At 44.8% G+C, this 13,135-nt stretch overlaps 1 protein-coding gene across 1 annotated transcript; it reads right to left on the reverse strand.

Annotated features, from left to right (window-relative positions):
* Positions 1–1,703: 1,703 nt before the first annotated feature.
* PDCL3 (phosducin like 3) lies at positions 1,704–12,924 on the reverse strand. The gene is made up of 6 exons (XM_065929720.1): positions 12,804–12,924; positions 10,266–10,395; positions 7,281–7,371; positions 6,965–7,108; positions 5,805–6,013; positions 1,704–2,085 (listed from the first exon to the last, which is right to left on the reverse strand). Exons 1-6 carry the CDS (start codon positions 12,807–12,809, stop codon positions 1,943–1,945), a joined length of 723 nt encoding a protein of 240 aa, XP_065785792.1. The 5' UTR covers positions 12,810–12,924; the 3' UTR covers positions 1,704–1,942.
* Between the last annotated feature and the right edge of the window lie 211 nt (positions 12,925–13,135).

Consider the following 13,135-nt stretch of genomic DNA (forward strand, 5'->3'; position numbering starts at 1 on the left):
GGAACCAACTACCACGGATGCCAAGGGGTGAGTCTACAGTCTTACTATGTTATTTCTCCCAAACTAATTACCACCCCAACTTCCTGAAAACATTTCTCACCAATATCACTATAGAGAGGGTTACCCAGCGCCTGCTCAACACCCCTTACCCATAACTGTTCCCTCCCAACACCAGGAGACAGACTGTCGAGATCTTTCTTGCCGGTTTTCCCTGGTCACTGTACGTTTCTGCTGTGGAACGAGACAAACTCAATGCTTCAGAGCCAAGCTACATCATCTCCATCACATCACAAATGCTCCAAATGAAACGGGAGTTAATGGTAAGGAATACAGGGAAGTCTCCCAGAAGTAACCAACCTGTAGAAATTTGCAGGTTGGGTTCAAAATTACAATTCTAATATTAGGACAAAGATGCTATTCTTTCTCTGCATTTTTAAGTCAAGTTCAGTCAGCACAACTAAATAGCTTTCTGGGGTCTGGGAGCTGTATGTCCAGACAGGGATCATGAACCAAGTCACCTGAGCCTTTGAGCACAAACTCAACACCTTAGTCTGGCATGGAGGAAAGGTGTCACAGGAACAAAGATCAAAGTGGCACAGCGCACGTTGAGAACGACACCCTGAAGGGGCCCCTCAGGGGAACGGGTAGACGCAGCCTCACATGCTCACACACACCCCTCTCCCCTGGGGACGTGTACGCACCACAGCTCTTGACCAACATGACACTCACACCTTCACCACTGCATTTCAGTCCGCTGTCAGCCGACAACAGAAAAGCTAAGTCATGGGACCAGCAGGTGAGTGACAGGACTGACCAAGCTTATTTCCACCCTGCAATTAAAATCTCATGAGAAATCCTTCAAGGAAGACTGTGACACAGGGTATGTTTCCATCAGAAGTGCTGGCTCTCATGTGAACAGAAGAACAAAGTCACTAATGCAGACCCCTCTGCCTGTTTCTCTCTGAATGACGGCAAAAAAAAACAACAACAATCTGAAGGAGCTCTGTGCCTTCTCTGATCACATTTTCTAAAGATTCAAACCAGGAGTTGTTACTATGTGTAGTGAGCACTACATTACTCAACACAGGTATAAGGGATTAACAGTCCCCCTGATTACTCTGTTAATGTCAATTTGACACGAAGTGGTAAATGCTAAGAGATTCTGGTTCAGAAACATTTTGTTATGTTTTTTACTGATTGAGATACACTTTGTCTACCTCTGTGTGTGCTTATACCTATACCTATTTATTTCCAAAAAAGAGTTTCAGGTGACACCTTTTATGGTAATTGAGATTAGCTCACATCTCAACAGCCTGAAAACAAAAAATTATCTTAACTAGAAAAATTATTTGACCCCAAATGGCAGTAAATTGGAATCTTTTAGTTTGATAAGCCTAATTTTTTAGGCTTTGATAAGACAGTACTTCACAAAAATTATTGCCTGTTTCTTCTAAACAGGATAAATACTAAGACTTCTTTCTAGCAATCATTCCTTTGAGTTAATAATCCTGTTGCTAGCTCTATAAAAGAATAAAAACAAATAATATAAATGCAAAGCTTAGCTTGCCATTTTCCACTGTATAATTTATTCACATTGTTAAAAAAAAAAAACCTCTGTATTTCTTTTTGAATAGTTTTATGTGAACGAATAGCGAATAGTCTTACAGCTGACCTAACATATAAGCGAGGAAAACACAGACATCTGACAAACTAATATCTGGCTTTTATTTTTTTCTTAAGGAAATACTATTAATTTAAAAAGAGTTCCCAGAAATTTAAAAGGATTCCCAGCAATGATTATTTCTGAGATCTATGAGATTCAGAACATAATATAAAAGACTAAAAAAAACCACAGTATACGTTCCTACTTTCTCCTTTTTTAAAAAAAGTTCAGACGCTGTATGACATGGAGAAAGTTCAGCAGGTTGCCAGGGCCACGGCCTCAGTCCTCCTCGGAATCGCTGTCCCTCCTGGCGGGGGCGGAGCACCGCACCGCGGACAGCAGCACGTCTTCCACGGGCTTCCTGGGGTTCTCCTCCAGGCTCGTCTTGATGGCTCCAGACTCAGACAACTTCCACTCCAACTCTGCATGACAAAGAAAAAGCAAATTGCCTAAGACTCAGCCTGAGTGGGAACCTCAAGCCACTGTGTTTTTCTAAGCAGAAACTATGACCATCCACACTTGATGACAATTTTGAGGGTCATAATCATAAGGTACCTGGAAGAAAGGGAAAAAAAAATCAGACCCTTAAGAAAACAAAATACTTGCAAAAAACTTCTCATAAAAAGAGATGAAATGAAATATTACATACATTTGAACCTCCTGGATAACTAATCAAAAAACCAAGGACTAAACCTATCTCCTCACAGCTAGCTTCTTGGCTTGCAGAATGTCTCAGGAAAGAAATCAGCATGAAATATACCAAGAAAATACTTTCCACAGTCTTGCTGGCAATGTAATTATTAAATCTAATTTTATTTAGCAAAAGGAAATTCTTAAACCTCATGTCCAATATATCAACCTATTACAGTCAAAGGCTCAATGTATGATGACATGCTAGGATTGATACATTTGTTCCAAGTAGTAATAATTCTTAAAAGTGTCAGGGAAAAAAAGAATCAGTGATTAAAGGCTTAGCTCCCATACTTTACCCTCTTATAATCAGTGAAAATCCATACTGGTGTGAGACACTGTGAAGCAAAATCAAGTGATATATTTTTCTACCCAGGCAGGAGTGAGAGACTGTCAGAAAGATTCTACACCAAATAGTCTAGTTTAAGCTGATGCTCTACTAAGTAGGAAACTTCTATTCAAATCTGAAAACCAGGGACTTCCCTCGTGGTCTAGTGGTTAAGACTCCATGCTCCCAATGCAAGGGGCCTGGGTTCAATCCCCAGTCAGTGAACTAGACCTTGAATGCTACAACTAAGATCCAGTGCAGCCCAATAAATTTTTAAAAAAATCTGAAAACCAATTTTACTGAAATCGCATTAATTCAAAGTGTTCCACGGAGATGAACAGCATCGGTATTTTCAGCTCTAGGTATCTTGGTTCAATGACCAAGAAAATTCAATAAATTTCTCAAAAAAAAAAATTCTTAGGATTTCTGATTCTTAAGGATGTATTTAGATTCACATGTACATGCATATGCATAAGTTAATGTACTTAATAAAGAATGTACTTAGTAAAGAATCTGCCAGCAATGCAGGAGACCCAGGTTTGATCCCTGAGTTGGGAAGATCCCCTGGAGGAGGGAATGGCAACCCACTCCAGTATTCTTGCCTGGAGAATTCCATGGAGCCTGGCCTACAAATAAGACTTTTTCTAGAAACAAAGACTATAATTATTATTGTACACCTCTCTCTCCCCACTAATGGTTATGTTCAAAGATCAAAATAAGAGGCAAAACATAGTTTGAAATATCATATGTCTTTGAACACTGGAATAAAGCAAAACTGATACAATATATATATGCATCCATGTATCTGTTTACATGTTTCCCAGTTGAATATCTTATATAGTTATATAAAGTAGATATAACACATGCTTTTAAAGGCTACTAACTAAAGCATAGTTGGACATATCACTGCACTAAAGATAAAGAATTTGATCTAGTAGGAAGCTCGCAGGCCTCAGCTTCTCTCCCACATATTATGTGTGCATATGTATTTTAATACTTCCTATTTCACAAGTAGAAAAAAATAAAAGATATAGCCTTTATAATCTTGAGAAGGAAGAATGGAACTGGAGGAATCAACCTGCCTGACTTCAGACTATACTACAAAGCCACAGTCATCAAGACAGTATGGTACTGGCACAAAGACAGAAATATAGATCAATGGAACAGAATAGAAAGCCCAGAGATAAATCCATGAACCTATGGTCACCTTATCTTCGACAAAGGAGGCAAGGATATACAATGGAAAAAAGACAACCTCTTTAACAAGTGGTGCTGGGAAAATTGGTCAACCACCTGTAAAAGAATGAAACTAGAACACTTTCTAACACCATACACAAAAATAAACTCAAAATGGATTAAAGGTCTAAATGTAAGACCAGAAACTATAAAACTCCTAGAGGAGAACATAGGCAAAACACTCTCCGACATAAATCACAGCAGGGTCCTCTATGACCCACACCCCAGAATATTAGAAACAAAAGCAAAAATAAACAAATGGGACCTAATGAAACTTAGAAGCTTTTGCACAACAAAGGATACTATAAGCAAGGTGAAAAGAGAGCCCTCAGATTGGGAGAAAATAATAGCAAACGAAGCAACAGACAAAGATTAATCTCAAAAATATACAAGCAACTCTTGCAGCTCAACTCCAGAAAAATAAATGACCCAATCAAAAAATGGGCCAAAGAACTAAACAGACATTTCTCCAAAGAAGACATACAGATGGCTAAAAAACACATCAAAAGATGCTCAACATCACTCATTATCAGAGAAATCCAAATCAAAACCACAATAAGGTACCATTACACGCCAGTCAGGATGGCTGCTATCCAAAAGTCTACAAGCAATAAATGCTGGAGAGGGTGTGGAGAAAAGGGAACCCTCTTACACTGTTGGTGGGAATGCAAACTAGTACAGCCGCTATGGAAAACAGTGTGGAGATTTCTTAAAAAGCTGGAAATAGAACTGCCATATGACCCAGCAATCCCACTTCTGGGCATACACACCGAGGAAACCAGGTCCGAAAGAGACACGTGCACCCCAATGTTCATCGCAGCACTGTTTATAATAGCCAGGACATGAAAGCAACCTAGATGCCCATCAGCAGACGAATGGATAAGGAAGCTGTGGTACATATACACAATGGAATATTACTCAGCCATTAAAAAGAATTCATTTGAATCAGTTCTAATGAGATGGATGAAACTGGAGCCCATTATACAGAGTGAAGTAAGCCAGAAAGGTAAAGACCAATACAGTATACTAACGCATATATATGGAATTTAGAAAGATGGTAATGATAACCCTATATGCAAAACAGAAAAAGAGACACAGATGTACAGAACAGACTTTTGGACTCTATGGGAGAAGGCGAGGGTGGGAGGTTTCAAGAGAACACCATCGAAACATGTATATTATCTAGGGTGAAATAGATCACCAGCCCAGGCTGGATGCATGAGACAAGTGCTCGGGCCTGGTGCACTGGGAAGACCCAGAGGGATCGGGTGGAGAGGGAGGTGGGAGGGGGGATCGGGATGGGGAATACATGTAACTCCATGGCTGATTCATGTCAATGTATGACAAAAACCATTACAATATTGTAAAGTAATTAGCCTCCAACTAATAAAAATAAACGAAAAAAAAAAGATATATCCTTTAGGAGTTAAGAGGCAGAATTAAATAAACTTTTCATTTAAAAGTTTCCTTTCAACTGAAAAAAATTTTTTATAGAGATTTATATATGTATAAATTTACATGTATTTATGTATTTTACATATAAACATGTCACAAATATGTCTGGGTGAATTAAATAAATGAATGATGTGATCTTGAGTTATAACTAAAGAACAAACATATTCAACTGTAGGAACAAATAAAACAGCACAGACAATACATTAAATATTTTAAAATCCATTTTGCTCTCTTTTAACTGAAAGTCCAGTTGTAATTGCTCCCAATGACTCATCTAAGATGGCAGATTCAATGTTCTTCCCTTTTCACACTCACTCACACGGGACAAAGGTGACTCTGTGACAAGTCATCCCACCTGCGTCTAGGAAACAGGCGCCCTTAAAGACAGACACACTCCCGCCCCACCCCTCACATGTGCCTCAGAGTCCTTACCGTCCAGCGTCAGGCTCATGCCACCAAACACCAGAGGGCCAATAAACTGGGCCTTGATGTCACCTTCGAGATACACAAATATCGTGGGCAGGTTCCTATCAGGGTAATTGGGGATGCAGGTGGTTGAAATGGCTTTGATAAACTTGACATCAGGAAACTTCCTGGCAAGTGCACTGAAGTGCTGATTTATCAGAGCACAGAGGGGAATCCTGTGAAATAAAGAGAAGCAACTGTGAGTTTGTGTCTGCATACAGTAAACCTCAACCGCCCTTGTGTCCCATAGAAAACCCCCTGACAACTTCACAAGTGCTTCTGCTACTCCAGTCAAGATGAACAAACGGTTTCTAAAAACTTTCTAATAGGTTTGGGCAAAGTGTTCAAAAGCCAAAGTCCAATTTAATCTGACCGAGTAAGTCAGAAAAGCAGCTCCATTGTAAAAGATAATTGTCTTGCTTTTCTAAAGGAGAGAACATCCAAGGCTTAGAATGTGTGATTCAGAATGCGCCTCCTGCTTGAAAGAAACTCCACAAGCACTAGACTCCACACGGTGGGAGCAAAACTGAAGGTGAGGCGCTAGGGGCTCTCTGCATCACTCGCCTCGGACAATGCTCACAAAGGTCACTGGCGCCGTCAAGGAGAGTGACTCACGATATGGAGTTGTGAAACGCTGGAGTTGACAAGTGATTGAGGAATTCATTTACAATTAAAAAAAAAAATCTGTTGTGCTACAATTTAATAAAGGCATTCGTATTAGCCACAAATATTAATCTGAAAGTCTTAAGACAAAAATTAGACAATAACATTTGGCCAAATCTGCAACAAAAACACATAAAACATTAGTTTTAAAAAAAACCCTCTGATGTGAAGTAAGCCTGAGATGTTCAAGACATAAATTTAAATTAACATTTAAAGACAGGCATCAGGGCTTCCCAGGTGGCTCAGAGGTAAAGAACACCCGTGACAAAGCAGGAGACACAGGACGTGCAGGTCTGGTCCCTGGGTCGGGAAGACCCCCTGGAGAAGGAAATGCCAGCCCACTGCAGTACTCTTGCCTGGGAAGTCCCACGGACAGAGGAGCCTGTAGGCTACACCCCTCGGGGTCACAGAGTCAGACACGCCTGAGTGAGTGAGCATGCGCATGCACACATCAGACAGCTCACCCTTGCTTGTAAAGGTGCAGGATGACCCACAGGCCCTCACCGGCTTTCGTAACTTCCTGAACATAATCCTCTCCCGAGATTTCCAAAACCTCTCCAAATTTATTCTTCAGCTGGGTTGCTTTCCATTCGGCCAGTCTTTGCTGCCTGCATGACAGAAGGAGGAGAGACATCTTACACACATGCGCTCGCACACACCCCTTTCACATGGCAACTCTGTAAAGGTCCAGGCTCACTTACTTATGTGCCAGGTTTATCTCAAAGGACACACATTATAGTGCCCCATGAAAAACCAAGCAGCCCTCTGGGTGGCACTAACCTGTACATTTCAATTGCACGTTCGTCTTCCTCATTAAATTCGTCTTCATTATCCTCCAGTTCTTCCAAAGTCATGTCTTCATATGTTTTCACTGAATGTCATTGAGTTGGTGAAAAACCAAAAATGTAAAAGATGAATGAAGATGCATTTTGGGACTTTTCTCCTAAAGGAGTGCATGCAATACCAAAAGGCCCCTAGCCCATCAAAACCAAAATAAAAAGTAGTTAAGGTGTTACACTAGTGGTAAAGAACTTGTCTGCCAATGCAGGATGTTTAGAGATGCAAGTTTGATCCCTGGGTCGGGAAGACCCTCTGGAGAAGGGCATGGCAACCCACTCCAGTATTCTTGCCTGGAGAATCCCATGAACAGAGAAGCCTGGTGGGCTACACGTCCATAGGGTTGCAAACAGTCAGACATGACTGAAGTGACTTAGCATGCATGCACACATCCAAAGTGTTACACAGTAACGAAGAAGGGGAGAGCATTTTTAAAAGATAGGACTGTGTTGATATCACCCAGTCTGGCTCTCTTATCTTCACACAACAATAAGGATACAAACAGAAGTTTCCCAAGTTTATAAAAGGAAAGAGGTATATTAGCCTGAGCTCAAGTAGCCTGATCTGCAAGTACTGATGCTCGGAGACAGGTGATTAACAGTTCTCATGCCTCCACGAAGGTGGGAGGATACCCTCTGGAGTCTTCCCCAGCACACCTTTGCTAGAGGTCAAGGGATTATCACCTGTCTTCTCTTGCGACTGGTAGGCAGTTCTCTCTTCGATTCTTATCAATGGCTGTAAAAATCTGTATTTATATTGCCATAAAGACTCTTGCTTCTTGACATCCAGTCAGGTTTTTGTCCCCTGACCCCACCCTGTCATGACCCAAACCTGCTCTTACCAAAGTCAGTAATGACGTCTTTTCTCAACCGATGAGCATATTTGGCCTAATCCATCACTGCCTCCTCTCTCAAAGTCCATCTTCCTCTGGCCTCTTTTCCTCCTCCCTCCTGGCGGCCCCTCCCCTGGACCCTCTGTTGACTGGACTCCTTTCCTTTCTCACCTATCCCCGCTCCCTTGGTGACTGCATCTCACAGCTTTAAAACCCACCGACATGCTGACAACTCCCAAATGTAGGCCTCTAGCCCTTATTTCTGATTTAGAAAGCATTCCCAACTGCTCACCTACCATCTGTATTTGTCTAATAAGAAACCTCAAAGTGACTAGGTCCTAAATCAAGCTCCTGATCTTCACCTCCAAACCTGCTCCTGCCCAGGCCTTCCTCACCTCAGATGGTGAATCCATCTTTCTGGCCACTCAAGCCCAGAGCCTGGCAGTCATCTTTGCCTTACTTGCTCTTACACCCATCACAGGATCTATAAGCAAACCCCGCCGACCCTTCCTTCAAAATACACCCAGATCTGGCCACTTCCACCCACCACTCTGGTCCAAGCCAATGGCATCACTTGCCAAGGGTACCACTGCAGTCCTTTCAACTGGTCTCCCCACTTCCTGCCCTGCCCCCACAGTCCACACCCAATAAGACAACAACAGGAAGGTGCTGTCAACACAGAGGACACGTCCCTCCCCTGGTCAAACCTTCAATGAGGTCCGCCTCATTAGACACTGAAGCCAAGGTCCACACTAGAAGCTACAAGGTCCTAAATGTCTGACCCCTGGTTGTCCCTCTGAACCTCCTGCTTCTGTCTCCCAGTCCCACTGGCCTCCTGGCAGATCCTCCAACGTGCTTCCCACTTGCTCATTCACCTCCCTCAGGTCTGCTCAAATGTCACTCCCAATGAGGCCCTCTCTGACGCTCTAGAATTACACCCACCCCTCCTCCAACCTTATACCCACCAGGGCTTTCCTGGTGGCTCAAATGGTAAAGAATCCACTTGTAATGAGGGAGACCTGGGTTCGATCACTGGGTTGGGAAGATCCTCTGGAGAGGGGAATGGCTATGCACTCCAGTATTTTGCCTGGAGAATTCCAAGGACAGAGGAGCCTGCCAGACCCCAGTCCATGGGGTCACAAAAAGTTAGACATGACTGAGCGACTTTCACTTTCTCCTGCAACCCTTTCCTGCCTTATTTTCCTATATTTCACTCAGGTATCATTTGCTGTCTGTCTCCTCCCTTAGAACGTAAGCTCAAGAGGAGAGGGTGTTTTGGCTAGCCCATGCTAGCTAAAGCCCCAGTGCCTAGAAAACACACGGCACACAGCAGTCCTTCCATAACTGGACAGAATTTATTACATTTGCTAGATAAACGCTGTGTCATAAATCCTCCTCTAAATCAGTCCTAACATGTCAACACAGGACAGAAGTCCTAGCCCCTGTGATCCACAGTTCTCAAACTTTAGCGTGAATCAGAAACTCTCTGGGGCACTGGCTTAACACGGACATTCCTGGGCCTTACCCCCAGAGATTCTGATTCAGGAGGGACTGTGTGTTGTTGTGTTTTGTTTGTTTGCTTGTTTTTTTGACAAGCACCACGAGGGATTCCAATTCAAGTGGTATACCTACATGTGAGAAAGACCTCAGACCGCATACACTACAAGCATCTTATGTTTCCCCAAGTCAAGCTATTTTAATATTCTCAATCAAACCACAAAGATAAAGCATATGCTCAGGGGACTACAAACAGTAAAAACCTGTGGGCAGATTTCCATGACATTAACCAAACTGAATCACTGACCAGAAAGTGGAGACTCAGAAATATTTTCTCCAAGGTTATCATGTGCTGATCTGACACGGACAAGAAAGTGTGGAAATGGAGGGAGCCTCTGAAGTGCCCCCAGTTCCACGGCCCAGGAAGATGAAGCCAGAGATGCCCTGCTGGAGGGCCCAGAGGCAGTGTCCAGCCCAGCAGTTCAATCCCTGCTCCCAGCTCTCGCTCAAAGGATCCTTCTACTGAAGCAGTTAGAGGCTTGCCAAGTGTTTCCTAAGCAGAGAGACACAGAATCACAAACACACATTGGTAAGCTCACCAATGGACTGCTGGAGGATCCGCTGCTCCTCTTCTTCTGCCTCCTTCTCCAGATCTTTCAAATCTTCCTTTGAGGGCAAGATGCCTTTTTTGCGTAATATGTCATTCCACTCGGTGTCTGCATTGGGGTCCTAGAGCAGATGGACCAAGGGTACCGTGAGGGCCAAGTCCACTGTGGAGGGCGCCATGTTGGGCAAGGGTTCAAATGGGAAAGTGGTAAGAAGGGGAATTCACACCAAATTATTCTGAGGTCTATTCCTGGGAATCTGTCAAAAGACACACGACCCGTGTTCCAATCTTCCTGTCTTAGGTAAAAATCAGGCTATGATGTCCAGACTGACATCCGTGCTGACACCAAGGCTCTGAACTGGCTTCCAGTCAATTTTCATTAATGACTCGGACTGCTTTCTTCAACAGATATTTATTAAGTACCTACTATATGTCAATGATTGTACTAGATGGTAGGGAAGCATAATGAATGCCAAAGTCACCAGTTTTACAGGTGAGAGAAAGAAACAGGCAATGAATAATTAAATATACAAAGAGATAGATTATATGTTATGGCAAATGCAATAACCAGGCTGCTGAGCCAGACTTCCAGGGGGCATGCAGTCCACAGGATGGGCAAAGACATTCTCTTAGAAGAGTTGACATTTAACTGTAACTGGAGGGTGAGAAGGAACCAAACAGAGGAGTGAAAATTTAGGAAATTACTTTCCAGGCAGAAGGACCAGCTTGGGCAAAGGGCCCGAGTACAAGATACCAAGTATTCCAAAGCCCTGAGTGGCTGCAAGACAATCAGAAGGGAGAGAGCCTAACTGATTCCCTAAAGGCCAAGGCTAAGAGCAAGAGCTGAGGAGAAGTTCAGAATAGTTCAGAAGTTCACAATAGCTGATGCTTATGAGTCCTACATGCTGGGGACACCACCAAGTTCTTCACCTGTACATACCTAGTTAATCCTCACAAACTTGGGAGAGCCATGGAGTTAAGGAAGACACTGCCAGGCTGGAACAAGTCAAACTTACCAGGATCAACTATCAGAAAAAGAAATGCCAAGGTGGGCTCCTAGCTTCAGAACACAGCTGCCCAAACCCTGGTTTGGAATGTCTTGGCAGGTCTGGAATGTGAAACCAGGAAGCTGTAGAAAGGGCACTGGGATAACTGGTCTCTACCCCCAGTTCCCTAGCCAGTTCTGCTGAAATATATCAAAGAGAAACAAACAGAACCCGTTCCACAGAGTGGTCAGGAAGGCCTCTTAACACACGACATTTTTTGAGCAGGGGCCTGAAGGACAGAGAACACAAAGGAGGCCAGGGCAGCCCTGAGTTTCCTCTTCATCAGATACATTGCATTTGGAGATGATCATCCTCTCCAGCCCTGAATATTCATTGGAAGGAGTGATGCTGAAGCTTCAGTCCTTTGGCCACCTGATGTGAAGAGCCCACTCACTGAAAAAGACCCTGATGCTGGGAAAGACTGAAGGCAGGAGGAGAAGGGGACAATAGAGGATGAGATGGCTGGATGGCATAGACTCAATGGACATGAGTTTGAGCAACCTCCAGGAGACGGTGAAGGACTGGGGAGCCTAGCCTGCTGCAGTCCATGGGGTTGCAAAGAGTCTGAAACATCTGAGAGACAGAACAGCAACAAACCTCTCAACCCCAGCCAAACCCACACTAACTCCATTTCCCTTCTGCCACTGAGTCAGAGGTGAGTTCATCAGGATACCGGACCACAGGGAGATCTAGGAGATAGCAGAGTGACCTCTGGACGAGGGTCCTTTAACAGTGACAAAACTGAGTCAGAGATTTTCTCATACAAGCATCCATGTCCACGATGTCTTTTTTTCACTTTTCCATGGGTTTTTAGTCAAGTTCCATTAGTAAATTCCTGATCAATAAAAGAACAAAACTGAGGGATTTGGTTTTATCCATTTTAAAAGGGAAAGTATTAATAACTGGGCAGCGGGACCCTCAGGCTGGACTCCAGGGTCCACCGGGGGCGCATCTCCACCTGTACACCAACACTGGGAGGCAGAGAGGGAAGGATGCTGTCACCCCTCACTCAGCTCTAGGCAGGGTCAAGAACACGGGTTATGTTATGCGACCCCCTCGGGGCAGGACCCTCCAATTGTCCGAGCCTCAGCTTCCGCATCCGTGAAGGGGGTTCATAACACACTAGCTCAGGTGCTCGCTAAGAGTTAACGAGGAAGCAACTCTGTCCGGTAAGATCCGGAGAGGCCTTCACAGGCCCAGGGTAGCCGACCTCACGGAGAACTACCGTCAAAGTTGAGATTCGGGGCTGGGACACACGGAGGGGAGCGGGCACGCCCAGCCCGCGGGCCCGCGGGACCACGCCCGCCCGTCCGCACTGCGCCTGCGCCGGCCTCGACTCGCGTGGCCACCCCGAGCCTGAGGCGCCCAGCACTTCCCACGGGCCCGGCAAGGACAGGCAGCCGCCCGCATGGACCGAGCCGGGCAAAACGAGCGGCCGCAGCCTCCAGGCATCGAGCCCCCTGCCCCACCCCCGGCTTGCTCACCTGCATGTTCTCTCAAATCGCTGAGGCCCTGCCGGCCACAGCCACCCGGCCCGTGAGCTCGCTACCGCGCACGCGCGCAGGCGCCACTCGCCACCTCTCCCAGCTTGCCCTTCGCCAAGCCCTCCGGGAGAGAATAGGGCGGGGCCGGGGAGGCGAGTTCTCCTCAGAGGCTGCGCCCCGGCGAGAGGCAGGGCACGCCCACTCGTGTGACTCCGGGCTAATCCCGGCCGCTACTGAGCTGAACCTTATAAGGGCACATCTTCGGCCTCCGAACGGTGGGACAGAATCGGGGAGGTTCTCGGCGGCTAGGTGTCATCTCCAGGCACGGGTCC

The sequence above is a fragment of the Muntiacus reevesi genome, chromosome 3 (assembly GCF_963930625.1).
Source record: "Muntiacus reevesi chromosome 3, mMunRee1.1, whole genome shotgun sequence".
In the NCBI taxonomy this organism is placed as follows: Eukaryota; Metazoa; Chordata; class Mammalia; order Artiodactyla; family Cervidae; genus Muntiacus; species Muntiacus reevesi.

Excerpts from the sequence above, each read along its gene's own strand:
- PDCL3 (XM_065929720.1), bottom strand. Across the intron at positions 7,372-10,265 it reads GATCCTCCAGCAGTCCATTG|TGAAAACATATGAAGACATG; the intron begins GTGAGCTTACCA and ends AATGACATTCAG. Across the intron at positions 7,109-7,280 it reads CGTGCAATTGAAATGTACAG|GCAGCAAAGACTGGCCGAAT; the intron begins GTTAGTGCCACC and ends TCTGTCATGCAG.